We start from the raw sequence: 24754 nt of genomic DNA on the forward strand, positions 1-24754 counted from the left end.
AAAAAAAAATCCAACTTTTATTCTATCCATTCTCCTCACCGAAGCAGTTCTATGTATTTCCGGTTTTAGCAGGAGCGGCTGAGCGTGTGTCTTGATTCACTCTCTGATCTGCAGCGGTTCGTTTTTGACTTGACACACTCAATAAATCTGTTTAAACCCGCATTAATTCGTATTATATCCGCTCCTCTGCTTCATTTAACATCAAGAGACTTTATTCAAGTAAGTGTCATCATTATAAATATGAATAATATTGTGTTATAGACACAAACGTTGTAGGACATTATGATGATGTTAGCCGTATTAGCACGAAAGCTACATCAATTTAGACAATTGGAAAATAAAATAATTAAACCGAATGTTATTTATTAATAATAATACTGATGGGAAATCTTTTTAGTGAATAAATATAATACATTTGACTCTTGTTTTTGCTAATTTTTTGCTGTCAAACACAATCTGTCTTGTTTAAAGATGCTACATGCTAATGCTGAGGTGAAAATCTCTGTTACATAAAATATTGTTCAAAATGTCAATTTATTAAGAACGTAAAATATTTTTTTTATGGATTTTATTATAATGAAGTGTTTGACTTGGTGGGAAAGCACAGGTTTCCCATGTCATAAAAAGTAGCCATATTTTATTACACTGACATTATCAGCTTCATGATGTCAATATTTAACAGTATGAGTCAAATAACAGTCTATTCTTTCTTCCTCCAGAGCTGTACGTCTGTCCCAAGTGTGACCCGAACAGGAGGAGAATGTTCTGCGGCCCATGATGGGTGGCAGCGGGTCTAAAGGTAAAGGGTACTGGCCGTTCTCTGGTTCGGTTGGTGGAGATGAACCAGTCAAAGACGGCCAAGAGCAGAGCCTGGCCAGGGTCCGGAGCATCCGAAATGCGACGCCTTTCGTGTTTACCAGGAGGAGGTAAATATAGCCACAGACCCTGGCATGCGACAGCATAACTGAACCACTGTGCCAGTTACACTAAGAGAAGGAACTCTCTTTTACTAAGAGACGGTGCTCTGAAAAACACATTTTCATGAGTTTCATTGCATATTTCAAAAGTAATGTTTCCAAGTATTTGAGTCATTGATGTAATTTAACCTTAAATGTACAGTCAATACGCTACATAATAAATATATATATATATATATATATAAGGTAACTGCGACATTTTATCTCAGAATTGCGAGTTTAAATCTCGCAATTCTTTATAACAAAACTTTATTACACGCAATTGTGAGTTTATTAGGGGTGTAACAATATATTGTGTCACAATATTTCGCAATACAAAAATGCAACAATATGTATCGTGGATAGTTCACCCAAAATAAAAATTACCCTGTGAGAAAAAATGGAAGTTTTCAGAGTCAATACTACATTAAACTACAATATATTTTGTTGAATATAATGTATAATAATGGGGAAATATTAGTGGGTCCTGATAATGCTTATGTTATAAGTCTTATGTTACCAGTAAAAAGTGGCCTACATTATTTTAAATATATCTAGTCAGTGACAGAGTGCAAGCATATTCGTCTAAAATAATTCTGTATTTTCAGGTTCAGAATCATGAATATATTTATTCTGGTGTCACCATTGTCCAAGCCTATTCATTTACACCCACAATACTATATCAAATTTAGCATTTAATCAACAGTAAAAAATGTCTTAACCTTTTATTATATGTCTTGGAGTATCGCAATACTATCGTATCGTGAGTTCAGTATCGTGATATGTATCGAATCGTGAAATTAGGGTATCGTTACACCCCTAGAGTTTATATCTCAATTCCGAGAAAAGAAGTCAGAATGTAGGATATAAGCTAACAATTGCAAGAATAAGAGTAGAACTGTGAGATAAAAACGTCGTAATTACCTTTTTTATTCAGCGGGGGAAACAAGCTTCCATAGAATCAAGTGTTCCATTCACACTGAATGTTTTCTTTTAAAAACACAAGACGCAGGGTATTGTAATGAAAAAATTATATCTAGAGCCGCCTGTAACATCATCTTTTTACGTGTAAGACTCTGCAAAAGACACAAGGCACGGTTAATCACGTCTAGGCTATCTAGTGAATGTTTACGTAGAGAAACACTGGAAAAGCAGAACAGCGGAATTAAAAAATGCTTTCTTCTTAAATGGCCCATTAAGGCCCGTTCACACCAAGAACGATAACTATAAAGTTTTAATAATCGTTCTAATTCTATGAGAATAGGAAATCTACACCGCAACTAAAACGATAACGGCACAGAGACACAACAAAACTGCTGAGCGCGCTTGTAATAAACAGAACTTATCGTGCGTTGGTGTGGATGCTAATATAGTTATCGTTATACTGTAGTTCTCGTTCTTGGTGTGACTTTGTAAAAAGATTTTGATTGTTGCACATGTATGTGTTTTTTACATTTGTATTCATGTTGTGAAGCTCTTTGTACTACGATGAGGACGGCGACCTGGCCCACGAGTTTTACGAAGAAATGGTAGTAACGAAAAACGGACGAAAGAAAGCCAAACTAAAACGAATCCACAAGAATCTCATACCTCAGGTTAGTCAGCACAGGAATTTTTTGCTAACATTTTCTACATGTTTTCATTATATTGAATTATAATAAGTCTTTGAATATTCATGATTACTAGAACTTTAATATTGGGAATTTTTCCGTAGGGAGTCGTCAAGTTGGATCACCCTCGTATCCACGTCGATTTTCCGGTCGTCATCTGTGAAGCTTGATGTCGTCGTTGACCTCCTGTGAAGATTCCGTCCTCCCTCATTTTCCTCCCGACCGCTGGATCCTGGACACGCTTGCTGTGTAGCGCCCCCGTGAGTTTGGGAGGGCTCGACGCGTGTATGTTGAATCCCGGCAAACGGGCCGCGAGATGCTCTGGCCGTCAGCCTGAGAAGAGGCTGAGGCCTGACAATGATGTCCTGACTTTTTCGTTTTCTTGTAATCCTCCACATGTACGTCTTGAAGACTATTATGGGCTGTACGGCCAAGACACTAAGTGTGGTTTGTATGAGTGAATGGCTGTTTGTTTGTTAGTATATGACCATAGAAATTGAGAATATTTAGCGATGTTTGACTTTTATCAGGAGCACATCATGAAGGACTCTGGAGAACCTTCTAGAACCTTCTGTTTAGAATTCTGAAGATGTTCTAGAGGCCCTCAGAAAGATCAGGTTGCATTTGAACGCTTTAATCGACGGGCATTGTATAACAAGCAGAGCTTCGCAGATCGTCAGGATGCGATGTTCGTAGAGGTAATGCATTTAGGGTTAGTACAAAATAAGCAAGTAAAACTACAGCCTGAATTTTGCATGTAGTTCATATAGACCTGATTCTGCTTTCTTTCCAGCCAGTAGGAGAGAATCAATGGCTGTTTACTGCGCTGTGATTTGTTTGTATGCTGATTGGATGATGGAATTGCTGCCGCTCCTTGATTGGTCGGTTGAGGCACTGACTGACACAGTGCTGCCAGTCATTGTGAGAAGCCCTGCCCCCTCTCACTGTTCTGGCAGTCTTTATTTATTACAGTTGAAATGACCAGATGGCATTAAAGACAATACCACGTATAAATGCATATCAAAATGTGTTTGTCTGTTAATTCGATATTAAAACTGAATATTTAGTGGGACACTGAACTGATTTTATCCATGTGGATTTGATTGAAAATGATGGCTATGATTTTTTTCTTTCTTTTTTTTTTCAACATGATCTTTTAAATTGATATATCATTAATATATTCATTGTCTAAAAAATAGTTTTATGATTTATTTCTACTGTTGAATATTCCCAAAAAAGCGATGCACAGGAAGTGACATCAGTTGGACCGGTCTGCAGCATGACGTAATGGTAAGGAAACCTCATTCCATTTTAATTTTAATTTAATTAAATTTTTTAACACATCACATTGTTGACCGTATTTGTTGAGACTGACCATTCAACCCTGTTACTGAAGTTATTGCAAGATAACTTTTTTTTTTTTGCCCATAACTACAAACCAACATTTGATTTTATTACATTAAAAAAATACAAATAACATTTTAAAAATAAAAATAGCTAATTAGGTTGCAGGTTTCGCATTAATTTTGTAAATTCAAATCTGAATTAAAGGGATAGTTTACCCAAAAATGAAAATTAGCCCATGATTTACTCGCCCTCAAGCCATCCTAGGTGTTTATGACATTCTTCTTTCAGACGGATACAATCAGAGTTATGTAAAAAAATGTCCTGGCTCTTCCAAGCTTTATAATGGCAGTGAATGGTTGTTTCTGTTTTGAAGTTCATCAGAGTGCATCTATCCATGATAAAGGTGCTCCACACGGCTCTGCAGGGGTTAATAAAGGCCTTATGAATTGAAGCAATGCGTTCGTGTAAGAAAAATATCCATATTTAAAACTTTATCGACAAAAATATGTTTTGATAAAAAATACGTTTGAAAAAAAAAAACGCATGATAAAAAAAAAATACGACCTCATGTTTTGTCAATCACGTTTACACACTGCCTCCGGAACTTTCATCCGTCATAAAAAAAAATTGGATCGGGTTCGATTTTATGAATTTCTCGCATCCGTAGCAAGCATTTTGAATGGTTTTTTGACAATTCAGAGCCCCCGAATGACGAATACAAAAAAACGCATACAAAAATCTCAGCCTCGGTGTGCAAGGACCTTAACTCGTGACGCTAGACGTAGGATGTAGGAGTATCGTAAGTTTAGATGCTTCTCGCGGTTCAAACAAACGGCTGGGCAACAAACCCAAGCTCCTCCGACATTTCTCTTTAAAAATTGTCGTTTTAGACTTCTAATTCGTGACTGGTGTTTTGTTTTGCTCTATCCTCTGCGCTTCCCCGTTCGTCATTACGTCAGCTCAAGGGTCACACTTCCACTGTAGTCGATGCGTACGGCCGCCTGCCGGAAGCTAGTTATTTTAGTCGATAGTTTTAAATATGGATATTTTTCTTACACAAACGCATTGCTTCACTTCAGAAGGCCTTTATTAATCCCCCAGAGCCGTGTGGAGCACTTTTATCAGGGATAGATGCACTTTGATGAACTTCAAAACAGAAACAACCATTCACTGCCATTATAAAGCTTGGAAGAGCCAGGACATTTTTTTTTATGTAACTCCGATTGTATTTGTCTGAGAGAAGAATGTCATATACACCTAGGATGGCTTCAGGGTGAGTAAATCATGGGGGAATTTACATTTTTAGGTAAACTGACCCATTAAAGCTGCAGTTCTAAACTTTTGGCGCTCTAGCTGATAATAAACAGAACTGTGTGCGTCTTGCGGAAGAACATTGTAGCCAGAGCTACTTCTCTCTGTTTATTTTTATGACGAGTCACGCAGGGACTGGGCTGCTCCGCAGTGGGACGACCCGTACCAGTCTATATAGTCAGAATATAAACATTTGTACCGTAGTGATTCAGGATAAGACAAAAACAGTTTTAAAAATGGATTCATGATGTACTTGCTTATTTATATACATTTTGAACACAAAAAAAGTTAAGGACTGCAGCTTTGAATCTAAATCTACTTTGTAAATTTAGCTGTCTAGAAAGTAAATGGGGTTCATGTTGATTTAATGTGGTCATCTAGATTTTGACATTATACCTGCTGAGTATTTACCCTGTTGAACCAAGAGGAGCAAAACCAATATTTATGGGTTGTGTGTAGTTGTCTCCTGTTTAGTTTAATTAAGTTCCATCCACAACAGGACAACATCAAATACTTTAAGCCATTTTGTCTCAGTTGACCGTCTTTTCCTCCTGCAGTCTGTCCTCTAGTTGAACTCTTGTTCTTTCCACAGATCTGAACTCCACCGTTGCTTTGGTTCCTTCATCTTCCATCCACAAACAAATGACCAGACAATGTTATCTTCTACTGTTGGAATCATTTATCATTACAAGGAACGTTTTCCAGCGACGCTAATCTCTGACCTGGACAAAGGCACTTGAAGAAAGACAGGACGTTCTTCTGAACTTGAGTGAAGCTGAATTATAAGGATATTTACCAAGTCAAACATCACTATTATGATTTATTATTTGGGTTAGTGATTTGAACAAACTACTAACATTAAGTATTAAACTTTGCAGTGCAAATCGTCTACCACAATTTGTGCTAAGAATGATTTGTTCTAAGTGGTCTAACTTGCAGCAAATAAACCCCATCATATAGGCTTGCTGGAGGGATTTATGGAGTCAGGCCAGAAAACAACCATTTAGCAACCATTCAGAACCAGCTAGTTACCGCATAGCATTGTGCTAATAACCCCTCATAACACTTTAGCAAGCAAGTTTAGCACTTCTTCAGAAAGTGCGAATATCTTGTTGACCAAATTGTGTATGACAGAGATGTCATGATCATAACTGCTGTAGGAATCTGCATTCCATATCCATGATTCCATCTTTAATGAACCACGGTCTCACACCCACCCAGAGTCCTAATTGTGGCTTTTATTCCCACTTGGTTTTCTGAAGACTAGCTGTGATTTCCTTGGAGAGGCCAAAATGAGCTGTGATTGTTTTAGCTGCTGTGCCTGGAGACTTGTAATCTTTATCATATGAGTTACTCAAACTGCTTCAGTGCATATGAAACAATTTTACATCCCAAATCTGCAATCAAAACTCCCACGTTAAAGTAGACTCATCACTCATTTCAGCTGTGCAGCTGCATTTAGCATTAGCAGAAAGTTCCAATGGCTTCTAGGTTAGATTTGCATTAGATTAGTGTTATAGTGTGCGCAATACTTACTCTTTTGTATCCTGGGAATATTTGTAGTTGAATACTAGCATACTATTCACGATATTTTGTAGTTTATGTTTGTTTACAGTGTGCTAATTATGTCATAGTTGCCATAATTCTGCACATATATTGGGTGGAAATGGATTGAAATATGGTCAAATGTGTTAAATTAAGATACATTTTTATTGGTATATGAAAGCATCATTATATACAGTATAGCCTACACTGTGTAGTGTGCCAAACTGTTCTGACAAGATAATTTATTTTACAGAGTTGCAATTACATAAAAATTCAAATGACGTGATTTGTAAGAAAACGGTTTGTAAGAAAACGGTTTGTAATAAAACGTTATAAAGCTGCACCCATTTGTAACCAATTTGCCTAAACGTAAAACAATTATGAATTGTCATGGGACTGTTGAGTGTGTAGTATGCTAGTATTTCATTCTTTCGGATTACTAGACGCCTCTCTTTGGTATGAGATGTGCTTGATTTACTCTGTAATTGCGGTATGCTATCATTCCATTTTGCACAATTACTGGACACCCCTCGCTGTAAACTTGCAATATAGCGAAGTCATGTGACAACGGTGTAGTATACTACTATTTGGAGTGTCCATTGCTGAATTCATAATCGCATACTAGCTCACTACTCGTACTATTTCTGCCATAAAAAGATGTGGTAAAAGTAGTATACTAGTATGCGGTTCTGAATTCAGCACCTCTCAATGGACTACTGTATCCCACAATGCAATGTGGTTGATTTGACCTTTGATGGGATATCAACCATTTTGACTTGGGATTATTTAGTAGCCCACTATCAGTGAAGACCTTTTTACATAAAAGTGGATTTAAGATGCAAATTATATTATAACTTATTTCAGAAATGATACATGGACATCTCTCACTGTAGTATGCCATTTTGGAAGAGCATTCTTCCATACTATTTCTATAGTATTTTACTGTTTGAAGCATATCATTGCATACTATTTCACATACTATATAGAAAAATAGAAGGCAGTTTGCTAGAATTCTATTCAATTGGACTACAAATGGTTACATATACTGTTTTAATATGCAGTACTGCAGGGGCCAGTTGCATAAACATAATCAGTATGTCAAGACCGACCAACTAGCAGTTAGCCAAGGGGCAAACAGTCTTACTTTTCAGTGTCCAAATTAGACCAATCTATGTTTTTGGTCTAACTGACTTAAAAAAGTTATGAACAGTCTTGAAGAAAAAAATGTGATGAATAATCAGTCTTGATGACTAGTCTAAGCACTTTATGCAACAGTACGCCATTGCGACCATATAGCCATTGAGAGTGTGTGCAGGGTTGATCCATCAATGCGGGCTGGTCCTCTATTTAATTGCTTTCAGATGATTCCCAATCATTTAAACCTCAGGCTCATTAGGCAACAGCGTTCATGTATTTCAAATATTTACCCATTCAAACAGGAATGTTTCAAACTCTCAGTTGTGCCGTAAATGTTCCTTTAGCCTATAAATTTTGCTTTATGGCGAGTTTGTAACAGAAAACAAACATCCCCCAAATGCCTCTTTTTATCGTAATGGTTTCGTTTAGAAAATTTCACGCAACCCTTTTCAATGACATGTCCTTGAGTACCATGACGGTTCTCCCGCGGTATTGACGCACGGCAGCCGAATTCTTGCTGTGCCAGGAGTGACCTTCCTTCCCTTTTGAACAGTTCCGTGTCCTGACCAACAGAGTCATGGGCTGATTAAAAGAAAATACTCATCCCGTTCACTGACACAGGAAACACAGGTCAGTGAAAGTGTGTGTGACTTTAATTAAAGAGATATCTCGCTCAAAACTCATATTTTAGGGCATAAAGTGCATTACAATCATGCATAACAAGAAGTAATTGTGTTTACATACTTGATTTGGGTTTATTTTAGGATTAACTTATGCTAGTTGACTGAAACGCATCCCTTTTTTCATGGAGCTCAAAGGGAGTAATTTAGCCGAATGTCCAGGCTGCTTTTCTCCATACTAAAACAAGATGATAAATAATTGAAATAAATACATCTTAATAATAATAATGAATTATTAGAAATAATTTTTTGGGTGCACTATTACTTTAAGAAACTAAAAATGACCAGTGGTTCTTATATGTCAGTTTCTGGACAGCATGTGTGCTTATAATCAGATTTCAGTGTTCTCTTATCCATTTTTCAATAAAGCTCCACGTTATTGCTGAGCTCTGAGGTTTTACGGGCTCAATCTCTCTCTTGTTTTTACTTACAGGTCTCTGTTCTTTGCTTTCTCTGCAAAATACCCAGAAAGTCATTCCTGAGTCAGCAGAGATGAGGAAAGTAGAGAAAGGCAGTTCAGCTGTGTTTACTGGCTTCATCTAACACGATGACCGCTTCGCTCAGACATTGGAGGTCAGTTATCGATCTTCTCATTAGCGAAGACAGAGCTGACTTGTACTCTGGGATTCATTACTCTAAACAAGCCTTTCAGACTCCACTGATGTCATTGTTTGAGCAGCGAGCTAAAACAATTTTGGAGCTTTTGTGCTATGGACATGAGTGATACTTCAAATTGTGTGGCTTGTTAGTTTTCTTATTGACTTTAAATTTTTGTAGTGCAGCAATTGATAAAATGAGTGTTTTTACCACCCCAAGCACCCTAGCAACCACATTGTAACACGCTAATAACCTCTCAGAACACCCTAGCAACTCCATAGCAATGAGCTAAGTTCACCCAGAGCCCCTTAGCAATAAATGGCAACACCCTGGCATTGTGGAGGTAAGTTTAGCAGATCTAATATTTAGAAAACATAAGCCAATTGTTAGAAGCCATTCAAACAGAATGTGAGAAAAACGCAAGACGTGGAATGGGAAAAAATGCAAAGTCTCAAGACGTTTTAAATTGTTTATTCTTTTTTCTTTTTTTTATCCGTCTTTTGATTCTACACAATTTCAGCGTTCCAACACCCCCCAAAACACCCCCAGATGTACAAATTTAGAGTATTTGGCCACCCGATGGCTACCGTCAACTGTCTGGTTACCAACAGTCTTCATATCTTCCTTTGTGTTCAACAGAAGAAACTCATACAGGTTTGAAACAACATGAGGGTGAGTAAATGATGACAGAACTATTCCTTTAATAGATGCAAATGCAGAGGTCAAAGACGTGCGTCTGGAGCAAAACCGTGTAAAAAACTAGAACCCATTGCGAAATTCATACAGGAAAATCTTTCGCACTCAAGCAAAAATTATAATTGAAATTTCTTGATTTCGTCTCTAAAAATGTGCAGAACAATGGTAAATGTGCCTAACCTTTGCTGCCTCTTATTCATCTTCCTAAGTAGTTTTGGACTTATTAAATTATGACACCCCTAAAGGTGTGGGTGCATTGCTTTTACTTTAATAATTCGTCATATGATCTCCATGAAGTACCAACTATTTTTCTTACCTTCATCAGACACTTTTATCTAGAGTGCATTGAATGTACATGTTTTTTTCCCATTATTTGTGCCCCCTGGGAATGATACCCATGAATTTGCTAGTGTCATGTTCAACTATATTTAAGTACTATTAATTTCTTTAGCTATAAAACTTTTTAATTAGCATTCTCGCCTCTATCTCCTCCACCATCTCCCATTTCATAACTTTCGCAGTGATTTATTACTCTTGTAACTTCAGTTCTGCTCGGAGTCTTCTAATCTAGATCACCTTGGCAACCAGAACCAGGGGCTGCCTGGGGTCTCCTGCAGGGGCTGATCTGAGACCAGTCTAAACCACTCAAATCCAATCCTTTAACACGGTAGGATCAAAAGTCTGGCCAGGCGCCCGGATGGGTGCGACGGGCAGGAATGTAGGAGGTACAGGGGTGTGGGCTCTCCAAGATCAAAACTGAATACACAGCTGCTTTAAGAGAGACTCACAGAGACAGGCGAACTGAAGCAGGTGTACATCTACATATAGAGAGACAACTGAGGATCTGTCTGAGAGAGAGAGAGAAAGAGAGAGAGAGAGACAGAGAGAGAGACACAATCTTTAAGTACGGTGAGTAGGAGCAAGTGACATAGAAAGTGTTAATTTAAACAACTTTTCTGAAGAAAAATGTTAAATATTAATGCAAGTTGTGTTTTTGGAGTAAACTACATTTAAAAAAGAAATATATGAATGCAATGCAGTATAGTAATATGGATATGGTCAAATATGGACATGGTACAAATATATAAATTCGGTCATCATTTACTCACCCTCTTGTCATTCCATATGATTGTCCTCCTTTCATGGAACGCAAAAGGAGATGTTTGGCAGAATGTCCAGTCTGCTCATGGCCGTATTGAGTGAATTGAATAAAAAAAAAAAAAATGAAAATACCATAAAAGTGGTCAATGACTTAATATTCTTAAGTCTTTTAAAGGCTTATGATGAATTTGTATGAGATTAATTTTTGTGTGTGTGTGTGTGACAGTCATTTTAATTGACAGGATTTTCCGTCATCATAGTTGTGAAATCCCATTTACACTTAGGCATTTTTCCATCATGTTGCACTGAGTTTGATGTCAATGATGTTAAGGCTATCATATGGCTTCAGAAGACTTGAAATATAGATCGCATGTTGTACGGATTCCTTTTATGTCGTTTTTTAGACCTCAACACCTCCAGTCCCCATTCACTTTCATTGTACACTAGAAAATTTTGACCAGTTAGATTTTTGGGTGAATAGGTACTTTAAGCCATGATCAGTGTTATTTTTAGTATCATTACTGTACTTTCTTATTGTTTATTAATATTTTGAATTAGTTTTATTTTTACATTTTCAGTTTTCATTTGTTAAAGTTTCGATAATTTTATTGTTTTAACTTAAATGTCTATTTAGTTTTTATTTCAGTTTTAGTCACTTTACTTCAACTTAAAATAAATGAAATTTTTAAAGTTTGCCTTCGCAATTAACTGAAAATACATTTGTTTTATATATTCGATTTTTTTTCTGTTAATTTAAATAATTGTAAATAGATTTTTTGTATTTTTAGTTTTACTTAACAAAAACAGCAGTGGCCATGACAAGATGTGAAGAAAGTATTTAAACAAGGAACAAACACCTGTCAAAGTCAGATGGCGAGTTTTTTTTATTTATTTTTTACCTCATGTAATTAGACATTAGCAGTGAAAATCACTCACAGCTGTAAGATCTGCCTTCTGTTTATAAGAGGCTGTAAGGGTCTGTGTTGGCTCTTACAGTCCTTTTATTAGTACAAGATGTGTTTTAGGATTGAGGTATTCCGCCCGGAGCGGGGACACAGAATATCTGCCTCCTGCTGTGGTCAGAAGCAAACAAACACACGGCATTCGTCATTTGAGGGACAAATGCACTAAAAGTACTCGCCAATGCGCGTACATGAATATTTTTAATTCTCAACGAAGTACTGAAACTGTCCTAATACCAATTGTGATGTTTTCGTGACATCTGCCCTTCAAAGGAGACCTCAAAGGTGACCCCTTTGGTCTCCAGCTGTGGGTGGTTTTCCTTCTATCCGCCCCCTTCACTTTTCCTGTTAATGCAGACCTCAGAACTCCTATAGAAGTGACCGCAACTTGTCATTACGCCCATCTTCACTGTAACACATGGAAACGAGGTCTTTCTGGGAGGCCTTTATGTTCTGTAGGCGTCCTATAGGGATTCGTAGTTTGAGCCTGAATAAGCTTTTGTTCTCGCCTGTGACCCCAGATCCCTACAAACATTAGCATCCGTAAAGAGCAAGTGGGTTTCTCACGGTGAAATGTGTGTGCGCGCGCAGAGGACTGTGGGTATTATGAGGTCCTAAGGTTGTTGCATCCTTCCGTTCAGTTGGTTCATTCCTGTGTATGTCATCAGTTTCAGGTGAGTCAGCACACAGGATGGTCCTCAATGCCACAGGAAACAGCTCTTCTCTGCAGCTGACTTCCAGCCTAACAAAGGTTAATGTCAGACAGTTCCACCAACACTATGGTGTTTTGCAATGCCATTTTTTTTGCCTAATTTACAGTTTTAATGTAGCCTACTGTTTGAAAAGTGAATGTTTTAAATCTAATCTAGTTCTTTCACATGGCTAATTGACTCAGCTGTATTTAAGCTTTACGAATGTAGTGTATTGAGATATATTAGAATTTATCAGGCAAATGGAATTCAAAAAGTACCATGGTATTGCCATGGTACATGATCAAAAACATGGTACTAACATGATACAAATGTCAAAAACTAGGTACTAACCTGGTAACATTACCGTGTTAAAAACCAAGTAATATTACCTCAGGTCTTTTTGCTACAGTCATACACTATTTTCATACTGTAGTTACGCCATGTCATAAATTATAGGACAAATGATAAATAAAACATAGGAAGGTAAAGGCTGAAAAGAGAAAATCTCATTCTTCGCAATGATTTCGAAGTGAAATGTGATCTGTGTGTAATGGCTCTCGACTTCTGTTGGTCTCTCAATCTCAGTTTAGTGAGTCGGTTCAGTAGAAAAGCTTCTTCATCCCCAGCAGAGAAATACGGACGAAACCAACTCGCCATGTAGGGGAGACCAGAGGGCACATTGTCGAGAACTCTGGTTGTACACCCAAAACAACAACCTCGGCACCTTATATATATATATATAAAAAAAGATATGTAATAATATGTCGTATCATATTGAGTGGTCGCAAAACTTTACATTAAAGAATAGCGATTTGCGTCATTTATAACAACTCGCACCCCTCTACCCACAACTATATGCATCAATCTTAGGGCCGAAATCCGCACACATTCGATCATTAATCCAGATGAGCCAGCTGAGCACGAGCGATACTCTCTGAACGCGTACGAGGCGTTTTAATGCGTTGAAACAATGATAATAGACTCTTTTGTTTCGAAATAGCGATTGGGAGTTTATAGTTATGAGGTGTTGGCATCCGCTGGATATATGGATGGACGCTGCGTGGTAGTTTATGAGTGATCGGACCGGTGTGTTGAACGGGTTCAGTCCGATCTATACAGGTCAGTGTTTCCTCTAATATATCACAGTTTTTGTAACGGTTCCTAGAAATAAAAGAGGAAGCGATTTTGTAACGCACAGCTGTAACAATGAACCGAATCGATTGTTTAAATTAAAAGTTTGAATGTTCCATAGAATGTTAAAAATATGAATGTTTATTCTTTCCTTTCTTCTAGTTCGAATGCCAGAGCGGCGTACTAATAATGCCGATGTCATGGGTTCGATACCGAGGAAACACATATACTTTTAAAATGTATATTTTAGAAGTATTTGATAAAAATTGTGGTGAATGTAAATTATCTCGTTTATTTCTATAAGTATAATGCAACAATGAATTAAACATGGCTATTTTAATGGTTCTAGTGGATGTGATTATTTAGCTTTGTTGTTGTTGTTGTATTAATAGAAAATCATATGTTCCTTCCGTTGAAAGTTCCTGCTAAACTTACTTTTAAACTTTGTTACTATAGCTCAGCTGGTAGAGCATCCCAGGCAACACCTGTTGTGATAAAATGTGTATTATAAATGTATAGTCAATTGCGTTGTGATAAAAGTTTGCAAAATTCATAACTGTTAATGTACTTACTTAGTTACGTGTGTAAATGCATGTATAATGTAACAATATTTGAACATACTTTAGGATATATGTAGTATTTTATTAATTTGAGTGGTTTTGTGTATTTTTAGGTCTGAAATGAGGAACATCACACGTCTCTTTGGGACGACCCGACCAGAATGGGTCTCCTGTCTGCAATTATTGTTTTTGATACCTTTTTGGACCTGTTTAAAAGCACAGCAGTTAAAAAACACTAGATGGCCACTGTATTCTGGTAAGCCTTTGCTGTTGGCCTGGAACGCTCCTACTGAAGACTGTAGACCTCGACATGACATCAACTTCCAGTTAGATCAGTTCCAAATAGTGGCCTCACCAAATGAGGGCTTCACCAAGCAAAATCTCACCATCTTCTATCATAACCGTTTGGGATTGTACCCATACTTTGAGGCAGACGGCACTGCGTTCAACGATGGCCTACCGCAGACCGCCAGTCTCACGCAACACCTAGAACGGATGTTGGATGGGCTCAAGAAGTATATCAAGGACCCGACAGCCAAAGGTCTCGCTGTGATCGACTGGGAAGAGTGGCGGCCCCTCTGGAAACGTAACTGGGGCACTAAAGAAATTTACCGCGAGCGTTCAAAACGGTTAGTCACTGAGAAAAACCCAACTTGGACTCCTGATCAGGTGGCCAAAGTGGCCCAGCAAGAGTTTGAGCTCTCTGCAAGCAAGTTCATGTTGGAGACTCTTCGATTGGCCAAGAGCTTACGGCCCCAGCAGCTTTGGGGGTTCTACCTCTTTCCTGACTGTTACAACCACGATTACCAAAATAACCAGAACTACACGGGACGCTGTCCGGATGTGGAGCTCTCCAGGAATGACGAACTGAAGTGGCTGTGGACGGAAAGTACAGCTTTGTATCCTTCCATATACATGGGAAAACCATTGAAGGACAAACTGTCCGGACGGCAGTTCGTACGGAACCGGGTCAACGAGGGCATGAGGTTGGCGTCTGTTGGGAACGGGTCAGCCAGACCTGTGTTTGTCTACACACGGCCCACTTACGCAAGCACTACTCCAACTTCTAACGGCAACTCTCCTGAATTCCTGCCGCTGTCTGAGGTGAGATTCCTGTAAGGGTGTGTTTCTCTCTGTGTGGCACTTTGATTTTCTTAAAAAAAGGAGTGTTAAAACTAGGGGTCGACCGATTAATCGGTCGGACGATTAATCGGCCGATTTTTTGCATTTTTTAACATAATCGGCATCGGCCAATATCCAGTATATCAAGCCGATTATTAGGCGGGCGCATCTGTGGGCAGCCTTGTGTTGTTGTTGTGGACGCACGCTGCGCCTAGAGTCATTCTCCAGCAGAGTGAGCAGACCTCATCCAGTGCCTAAGGAAGGAGCTAAGTTCCTTGGAGAAAACTCCTTTATATTTAATTAAAACCTTTTGATATGTTACTGCCAACTTCGAGAAAAAATATGAATAGGCGACATGACGTTCGGTGGATATTGATAGCGTAGTTGAGGTTGCATTAGCACAGCAGAAGGGTTGCTATCATGTCACAACAATAAGTAAGCAAGAATTTTGCAATTACAGACAGAGAATCTGATACTTTTATTTGTTCTGTTTTGTGTGTCTTATATTTGAGAGGGTTGTCACTCAATGCAGAGAAATAAGTAATAAAAAAGTGACCATAGGTTAGTGAAGGACTGGCTTTGCTTTGCTAGCGTCGTCGCTAGGGTTGGGTAACGTTAGCTACAGACAGACCCGGTGCTAATACGGCACTGGTGCCTTAACGACCGTTATTTACCAGACCGAATATCAATGCGTATTTCTGTGCTACTGTTATGCCTGTGCTTCTCTTGGATGCTCTGAAAACGGACGTTAGAAACGTGACGCTAGTCAGCAGTTAACTTTAGCATACTGTTAGCTAGTAGCTGGATTAAACACGGTTAAAATGCTGGCCAAAGTGTAATGTGTGACTGTATTTCACTGTAGACTAGGGGTGGAACATGTAACTGTTATTCGTATTGAACCGAAACGGTACGGGCGTCATGGTTCGGTGTATACATTTACACGGAGAATACATGGTATAAAAATAAATAAAACTCGCGTGCAAATTAATTAATGTACTGCGGAACTACTGTTAGATACGCGAGTTCTTTGGGGACACCTAATCTGTAGCCCCGCCTTAGCTCTGAAGCAGGCTGCGATGTAAAGATTGCAATGCTGGAGTATGGTGTGTGTGTGTGTGTGTGTGTGGAAGAGAGAGAGGGAGAGGGAGACTCGGGAGAGGGAGAGAGGGGCGCGGGCGCGATCGAAAAGTCGCGTGTGTTTAAAGTCGCAAAGTGTTTACTTATATTTGTGTGTGTGTGTGTGTGTGTGTGTGTGTGTGTGTGTGTGTGTGTGTGTGTGTGTGTGTGTGTGTGTGTGAGGCGCGGATGCGATCGAACAGTGGAAACATAAAAACATACTCCGTCATTTTGTTTACAAGACATCATTCAAACTGCAAAGTGTTTAAGTTAACGTTACTGTTAATTACAATTTTAAGCAAAACAAATATATTAATCTGAAATGTAGCAAATTAATTTAATTCATTCAGGTACAATTACCAAACATATCTCAAGGTCACAACAAGTGCAGATTGGTCAAGTGTTCAATAAATGTTTTTGTTGAGAAATCTTGTCTATCTTAAGTAATTATTTGTGTTATATTTTATCTTTCAAATAGAGGTTAAAAACAAGCACATAATCGGCCAAATATCGGCCAAAATAAATCGGCAGCATTAATCGGCCATCGGCCGACCCGGATTTCAAAAGATCGGCATCGGCATCGGCCTGAAAAAACCCATATCGGTCGACCTCTAGTTAAAACTGGACCATTGTGGGTGCCTCTTTGTTAAAGTTGACCTGCACCATAAGTAGGCCTGCACAACATATTCGTATGGTATTAGTTTTTTGTTTTTAATTTATTGGTATTGGCTGATATTGGACATATAATTGTTGCTTATGTTCATTTCCTCTGTTTTTACATTTAGATTACCTCACTGAATGCTCACTGAAAGCAAAGGTAATATAATGTGAGAAGAAATGAGGATAAACAATTAAATATCCAATTAAAGATGTTCTAATATTAGCCGAAATGGTACCGATATATACCTCGTAATCTAGTGAATAGTCATTTAGTTTACGTTTTAATCAAAAGGGAAATCACTTATTCTAGGTTCATCCCCTGAAGTTACCTGAGGTCAGTTTTGGTAGAATTCGACTGTACGGCACCAAAATATTTGAGGCAATTCCTGGGTCAATGACGTGGCGTGTCAATTCTGGTGTCCCAAGCATATTCATAATATAAAAATGTATACATTTTTAAATGCACTTCATTAAGTGACTCAACTTCCCCCTCTTTAATTACTCATGTGAGAATTCATTATAAATAATTAATCTTTAAGGAACTATTGAGCTCAAAAGTCTCAAAATGTCATTCCGGGTAACTGTCCCGGCTTAAAATCTGAATACAAAAATACAACAAATTTTTTAAAAATATAAATAAAAGTATTTAAAATCTACTTGGGCATAATTGTATTGATGTTTTCAATGATTCCTACAAATATAGTGATAATACTAAGCTTATTTACATTTTTATGACAGAACGACTTTTGTCCCCAAATTGTGATTTCTCTAATGTCAGTCCTGGATAACAGACATCAATGACCATTTTGGACCATAATGCATTGTGGTATGTCATGTGACATAATATTGTATCAAAAAGAAGACCCTGAAGGAGCACTAGAACATGTGCAAAGGTCAGGAAGCGTCTCTTAAAATGTCGATATTTTGATATTTCGGTCACTGGTGCACTTTGTAGCAATATCATGTGTCCTTTTGGATAACACTAATAAAACATTTATAATGATTTTATATTAAAAAACGATCTATTTGATCTAAAAGGTTACCTTAAGTGATGATAGCTAAGTTGTAGTTTTCCATAGGTGGTTAAGTTAGTGCCTGATTATAAAGAAAAAATATTGGTTTTTGTCATTCCTGGATAACAACATGTCATTCTTGTATAACAAAAAACCTCTGTTAGCCAGGACATGTCATCCGTTATCCAGAATGACATATGCACAACAATCTAGTTTTTAATTAACATTTGTAAACTTTTAGGCAAAGTTATTTGTTATATTATTAACATTAACATTATTTACATAATTGTATGTTTTTTTGCCATATTTTAGCTGTCATTCATCTTGATTTCATATGATTCAATGAGTCACATGGGTCATTCTCAATGAATTTAACTTTTTTAAATCATTAAAAACTTGTCAGTGTCTCTTACTTTGTTTCAAGTTTGAGTGTTGGAAAGGAAAAAATGATACTGAGGATGGTTTTTATGGTAATCCTGAAAAATATTGCAGAATGTCCTTCCGTCTAACAGTATGTCATTCCGGCTAACAATGACACAGGCAATTCATTTAACCCATATTTGTGTGTTAGATTACACAATTCAGTTTTTTGTGGAGTTAATGATAAAACAAGTCTTATTTACTTTACTGGAAAACATTTTTAAACATTTTCCAGCTTTTTTTTAAATTTGGTTCTGAATTTTGAGTTATCAGCAGCCAAAACTGAGCCCATGTCTATATGAAATCCCAAATTTATTATATTAATTGTGATTAAAATGTAGTTTTACGAGCACTAGTTGTTTGTTGAGCTCCAATTATGGATATCAGTACATTTGTATATGCCAACAATGGTAGAAATGTAATTAATTTAAAAATTCATTACGTTACCCAGGAATGACATTTTCATGGGGAAAAAGATATGATTCACCAAAAAAAGTGGTTAATTACATTCTTGAAATGTGTACATGTCATTGCATTACATACACAACACTCTAATAAGTATAGAAAGTCCTACAATTTTAATTTTTTTGGCAGTTTAATTTTTTTTCACATCTTAATCCTTATCCGTCATTCACCCTCCTGCAGAAGCAAAAACCCATTTAATGCCAAAAGCTACATGTGACCAGCTGAACAGATCTTTGTGATGGCCTGTTGTCCTCCGAGACCGTGAAGGAAGTTCAGCTGTTTCTGAGATGGTCATATTTCAGGAGTGCGATGTCATGATGTGTTTTTCTTGGCGTTGAGCAACGTTCCCAATGGGGGATATAGGTGCAGAGAACTTAAGCGTACTGATATATGTCACAGCTTGTCCTAAATATAGCATGCAGAATCTTCTCAGCTTTCTGGAGACAAAGACTCATCTGTGTTCCTCATCGAGTCTCGTTGGCTCTGTAGAACAAATATCACAATGCCATCAGCAGCTGACACGGGAGGCCCTGAGGTTTACTGAATCTGTTTACTGTATTCTGGTCAACACCCTGGTTTGCTTTTTCTGATTGGAAAAAAACAACAACATTTAATCGGTTTCGGAGCATAAGCATCAGTTAAGATCAGTGAGATCTTTTTCTTAGTCTTTTGTTCTTTGATTAACATTAATGACACGGACAGCAGCAGGTATATTAGGCTTTTGTCCCTTTAAGACCGAATGCACTGATCCAATATACTGTAACGCGTGCATTCTTTCTCAACTATTTACGTTAAATAACCGACTGTGTTTGAGGATGTTTTGACAGTTTTGTGTGTATTTTTCAGTTTAAGCGCAAGAAGACGCTAAAGAGAACTCTATATGAAAGGCGTATTTTGTGGTGCGCACGCTCTGATTGTGCCCAGCACAGGCGAGTGCCAAATTAAGTTCTCTTTTGCGTCTTCTTGCACTTGAATGGTTTAAAACCACATTAAAATGCGCACACGGGAATCGGTAAGCGGAATACATTTTTATTATGTAACAATTATCCGATTCTAGAATTGGAATCGATTTTCTATTCCAAACCTTAATCAGTGGCATGTCCCCTTCGTTTGCCATGCTGAACTGCAACACACAAACACGTGAGGAACTGTGATGTCAACAACAGATTTACAAACTAACAGTTGATTTGGACAGCTACTCTTACTTGAAACGCATGCAGAGCATATTCATCGACAGAAGTGTACATTATAGGTACATATACAAATATACATTTATGTTAACCGTAGTATAAGTGTGTGTCGAACCATGGGTTGAGAGCAGTACGGTTCAAATTTAAAAAAATATTATTTATTTTTTACTTATATTTTACTGAGTCCCGTTACATCCAAGTCTCACAGAGCAAGTCATTTATTTATCAAGAGTTTGGATCAGTGTCTGTGGAACGAGAGGTGAAGTATTTCAACAAAAGCCAATAAATGAAAGAGTGATTGTCATTCATCAGTGACACAATGAAAGGGTCAAGAAGACAAAGTGTTTGGTCAAGAAAGAGAAGAATAAACACTTTGTCTTTCTTCGCCGATGTCACTTGCCACAAATATACAAATGGCAGAACAATTAACAAATACGCACTCGGACAAACTATTCACAAACACTCTCAAGAGCCTCAGTGTTTGGAGTTAATTTGCTGATGGAATTATTTTTCCATTTCTGAAAGCCACACGTTCAGTGACGCATGAAGTGTTATCTAAAACACGTGTTTTGTTTCCTGATCAGATCATAATATTTGGGTTCAGATGAATTCTGATTTCTTTCTGTCTTCTCTTTGCGCAGATGGATCTGGTGTCGACTATCGGCGAGAGCGTGGCGTTGGGTGTAGCGGGCGTGATCTTCTGGGGTGACTCCAACTATGCTAGCAGTCAAGTACGTTTGTGTCCTAATCAGGGCGTTTACTCATCATCTTCACATAAATTGACTTTAGGGATTGACCGATGATTATTCAAATTCAGGGTGAAATATAAGGAAGGGTTCATGTACAATGAGTCGATTATCCCAAAATATACCCACTTACAGGTGGATGGGTCTTGTATGATCTTAGTGGGGTTTATATATATTCCCTATATATATTTAATATTAAAATAAATGTTTTATATATATGTGTGTGTGTGTATGTATATCTATGTATTAGTGTTGTCAAAAGTACCAACAACTTACCAAGTCAGTACTGATATTAAAAAAATGTGACGATACCAGCATTTCCCTCTAGCATTTTGAGCGCTGTTGAACGGATTCTTAAACACCTCTGATTGGCACTTGTGATTGGCTACAATGATCAAGCGCGTGAACACAATGGCCAATCAGAGACATATATGTTAAGTACATGAACGTAATGGCCAATCAGAGGCGGTTAAGAATCCGTTCAACTGTGCTCAAAATGCTAGAGGGAAATGCTGGTATTGTCAAATTTTTTTAATTTCCGAATGAATCTGATAGATGGATAGATGGATAGATAGATAGATAGATTATTTATATTAATATTAAATTACATATTAAATAAAAAAAATTATTGAAAACAGAAAATGACATAAGCTATCAGTGGATTTCTTTTATTACACCAATGTAAAAGTTGGCATGAAATGTTACAAATTGGCCATTTAATCGTCCTAGGAGTTAGTGATTGCAATAGATATTGGTCTAATTTACAAGTTGTAATTGATTTCTCCTCACACTTTCCAGGCGGCTTGTTCTAATCTTAATGAATACCTGCGAGGGCCGTTGGGTCGTTACCTGCTTAACGTGACGTCGGCCGCCGAGCAGTGCAGCCGAAACCTCTGTGGAATGCGCGGTCGCTGCCTTCGCAAACACTCCAACACGGACACCTACCTGCATCTCAGTCCAAACACACACACCATAGAGCGCCAAGGAAACTCGCTAAAGGTTTTGGGCCGGATGGGGCAAGAAGAACTGAGCCGCTTGCAGGACGAGTTCCAGTGTCAGTGCTACAACGGGTTCTTGGGCGACGACTGTGGCCGAAGTGTGGCTGGGAACAGAGCGACGGTGGTCTGGACCACCTTTATGCAAGTTCTGCTGTTACCGCTTTTCTTGATGGGGTTCCTACACTGAGGAGTTCGATAAAACCGATTTGAGAACAAACGCCGGACCTTCTCTTCAAGAGATGCGCGACGTTGACTGCAGGAAGGCCCTTCGTTCGCTATAATTCGAAAGAGGACACAATTGGGGCAGTTGAAAACACACAAGCTAACTCTGTGGACTAAATGTGCTGCACAGTGGCAACTCAGTGTGGTCCTGTTTGAGTAGATCGCCCCCTGCTGCATGGGAGGCTGAACTGCGGCTGGTGAAATTATGGTTGTTTGTTTTTTTAGCTAGAAATGATGTTTGTGTGTGAAAGTCTTATCTTGTTTGTGTGCTTTTTTCATAAAAAAAAGAATTGATGTGGTGGTTTCAGCTGTATGGATCCCCGCACATGACATGCGGGGAAAAAATATGTATATAGTGGCCACAAATGAACAATTAACTTACTAATACATCAGCACGAATTTACTAATTTTTTCCCACATTTGAAGTAAATCGTGCGCACAATATAATAATTCGCTCCCTCGTTTTACTAAATCGTGGCAACGTTGTAATTATTTGTTCCCTTGTTTTAGTTCAATCAAACCAAGAGAAATAATTAGTTCAACTAAAACAAGAGAACAGATTCTTCATTTGTGGCCACGATATATATATATATATATATATTTTTGTCTGCATGTCCTGTGCTGGGTTCTGTATAGCTGTCATTCGAGACATTTTACTACTTAGCCTTCTTTATACCTGCACAAAACCAGTTGTGACCTTATTTCTATTGTGTGTCACATGACCAGCTCCTTAAAAGGGACACATGTTGCTACTTTCAACGCTGCTGCCTCCATTAAAACCTCATTTGGACTCAATGTCACGAAACCTGCTTTCTGTCTCACATTTCACTCCAAAATTAAAAGAAACCAGAGAAATTACATTTTGCATAAGGAAAAATAAACCTGTTTTGGGATTTTTATTTTTATTTTCTTGTAAGTTATGCATTTTTCTCCCAGAAATACTTATGCGTTCAGATGGGTTTGTTTTTAAATCTCACTATTCTCAATGTGATTCTCATTATAGTAATGCATTAGTTTTATTACAGTAAATAGAAAATCATGATGTTTTTTATTTATTTAATTCAATCATAATAGATTAAAGGCAATACAACAAATAATACCATAAGGTATAAAATCACAATTTATTCTATAAATTAATTATAAATTATTAATACATTTTAATGAATTTTTACAGTAATTAGAAATCCTTGCATTACAGTTATGCGAAACGTGCTTAATTATCAAGACAATAATGTCACAAAAGATCTTGGACCTAATAATAGGTTTACTTTATGCTAAATAAAAGTTTTTGTCATTTATTTTATTTTGATTTTGGGGTGAAATATGACCTCGGACATCGGATCTTAACAGGTTTTCTTAAACTGCTGGATAGTGAGGGATTTTTGTAAATCTTCTGCCAAAAAACATTAATGTAAATGTCCGTCATACTGTGGTTCACAGAAGCTTAGATTGTTCTGCCTTAGATTGCACACAACTATTTTTAGACTGGATTTCCCCCCTTAATTGCTGAACTTTGCATTTCTGTTCTTTATTTGTGTGGGATAAATTGGAAAGGCTTTATTTGCGTATGTTCAGCGTGAGTTTGTTTCATCACAGCAAAAGATTGTTTCATCACAGATCTGTGTGTTTTTCTTCTGTTGTTAGTGCCTTTAAAGGCATAGTTCATCCCCCAAATGAAAATTCTGACATTTATTCACCTCTTTGACTTGCTTTCTTGTCCGGATAAGTAAATATTGACAGAATCTAAAGGTTGGGGGTGAACAATCCCTTTAATTGAAAGGAACCTCACTGAAACATTTTTATTTTTCATACCAAAAATTACCAAATTTTGATACCAAATTCTGCTTGTGCCGTCTAGATTGTTTGGTGACTGAGTCAAGTGAAATGTGTGTTTGAAGTGTTTGTTTTATATTTTTACAATAAATCTTATATTTAAAAGCTTGAATTTGTCATGAACTTTTGGAAGGTAACTCTAAACCATGTTGAAAATATGGGATTTGTCTCATTTAAACATGAAAACTTGGGATTTTTTTAGGAATGTGCCTTTACATTTGGCAAAAAATAGATTCTTTTTTTATTAAAAAACAAACAAGCAAACCCAGCCCAGATGAGAAACGCAAAAATGTAACGCATTACACAAAAAAAGTAACTAAGTAACACAATTAGTTACTTTTTTTAGGGAGTAATGCAATATTGTATTACATTACTTTTTAAAAGTAACTTTCCCAACACTGGCCATTTTGCCCTCATCCTTACTAGCTAGTTCACTTTTCCTCTAGTTTCTTTCCACCCCTTGGTTTCTTGTTTTCTAGGTCCTGTTCCACTTCTAAGGGGGCTGTCGAACGGTGCCAGAGGAAACATTATGGGCTGGCAGCACAGAGAATGCCTTGTGTTATAACTCGAACCAGACATCCAGTCTCCTTGTAGTCTCTCCCCCCTCTTCTCCGACCCCCAGTGGGGCTTTCCGTTTGGATCTT

At 37.6% G+C, this 24754-nt stretch overlaps 2 protein-coding genes across 6 annotated transcripts; both read left to right on the top strand.

The window, feature by feature from the left end:
* Positions 1-68: 68 nt before the first annotated feature.
* Positions 69-3645, top strand: tusc2b (tumor suppressor 2, mitochondrial calcium regulator b). Its single transcript, XM_082138076.1, has 4 exons — positions 69-219; positions 720-926; positions 2431-2551; positions 2671-3645. The coding sequence occupies exons 2-4, from the start codon at positions 775-777 to the stop codon at positions 2734-2736; spliced, it is 339 nt and encodes a 112-aa protein (XP_081994202.1). The 5' UTR covers positions 69-219; positions 720-774; the 3' UTR covers positions 2737-3645.
* Positions 3646-10630: 6985 nt separating this feature from the next.
* Positions 10631-24218, top strand: hyal2b (hyaluronidase 2b). 5 transcript variants are annotated; one of them, XM_082138072.1, is made up of 5 exons: positions 10632-10788; positions 12611-12693; positions 14439-15429; positions 20953-21042; positions 21856-24218. In XM_082138072.1, exons 3-5 carry the CDS (start codon positions 14446-14448, stop codon positions 22240-22242), a joined length of 1461 nt encoding a protein of 486 aa, XP_081994198.1. In that variant the 5' UTR covers positions 10632-10788; positions 12611-12693; positions 14439-14445; the 3' UTR covers positions 22243-24218. The 5 variants fall into 5 exon arrangements, with proteins under 5 accessions (XP_081994199.1, XP_081994198.1, XP_081994201.1 ...); XM_082138071.1 differs by lacking the exons at positions 10632-10788; positions 12611-12693 and adding exons at positions 12744-13753; positions 13928-14004; XM_082138073.1 differs by lacking the exon at positions 12611-12693 and having other exon boundaries at positions 10631-10788.
* The last annotated feature ends 536 nt before the right edge of the window (positions 24219-24754 follow it).

Source organism: Leuciscus leuciscus, assembly GCF_965113295.1.
Source record: "Leuciscus leuciscus genome assembly, chromosome: 15".
Classification (NCBI taxonomy): domain Eukaryota; kingdom Metazoa; phylum Chordata; class Actinopteri; order Cypriniformes; family Leuciscidae; genus Leuciscus; species Leuciscus leuciscus.

Coding starts and splice junctions, on each gene's coding strand:
- tusc2b (XM_082138076.1), top strand. CDS start 775: ATGATGGGTGGCAGCGGGTCTAAAGGTAAAGGGTACTGGCCGTTCTCT. Junction 927..2,430: donor TTCGTGTTTACCAGGAGGAG/GTAAATATAGCC, acceptor CATGTTGTGAAG/CTCTTTGTACTACGATGAGG. Junction 2,552..2,670: donor ACAAGAATCTCATACCTCAG/GTTAGTCAGCAC, acceptor ATTTTTCCGTAG/GGAGTCGTCAAGTTGGATCA.
- hyal2b (XM_082138071.1), top strand. CDS start 13,955: ATGCCGATGTCATGGGTTCGATACCGAGGAAACACATATACTTTTAAA. Junction 15,430..20,952: donor AATTCCTGCCGCTGTCTGAG/GTGAGATTCCTG, acceptor CTCTTTGCGCAG/ATGGATCTGGTGTCGACTAT. Junction 21,043..21,855: donor CCAACTATGCTAGCAGTCAA/GTACGTTTGTGT, acceptor CACACTTTCCAG/GCGGCTTGTTCTAATCTTAA.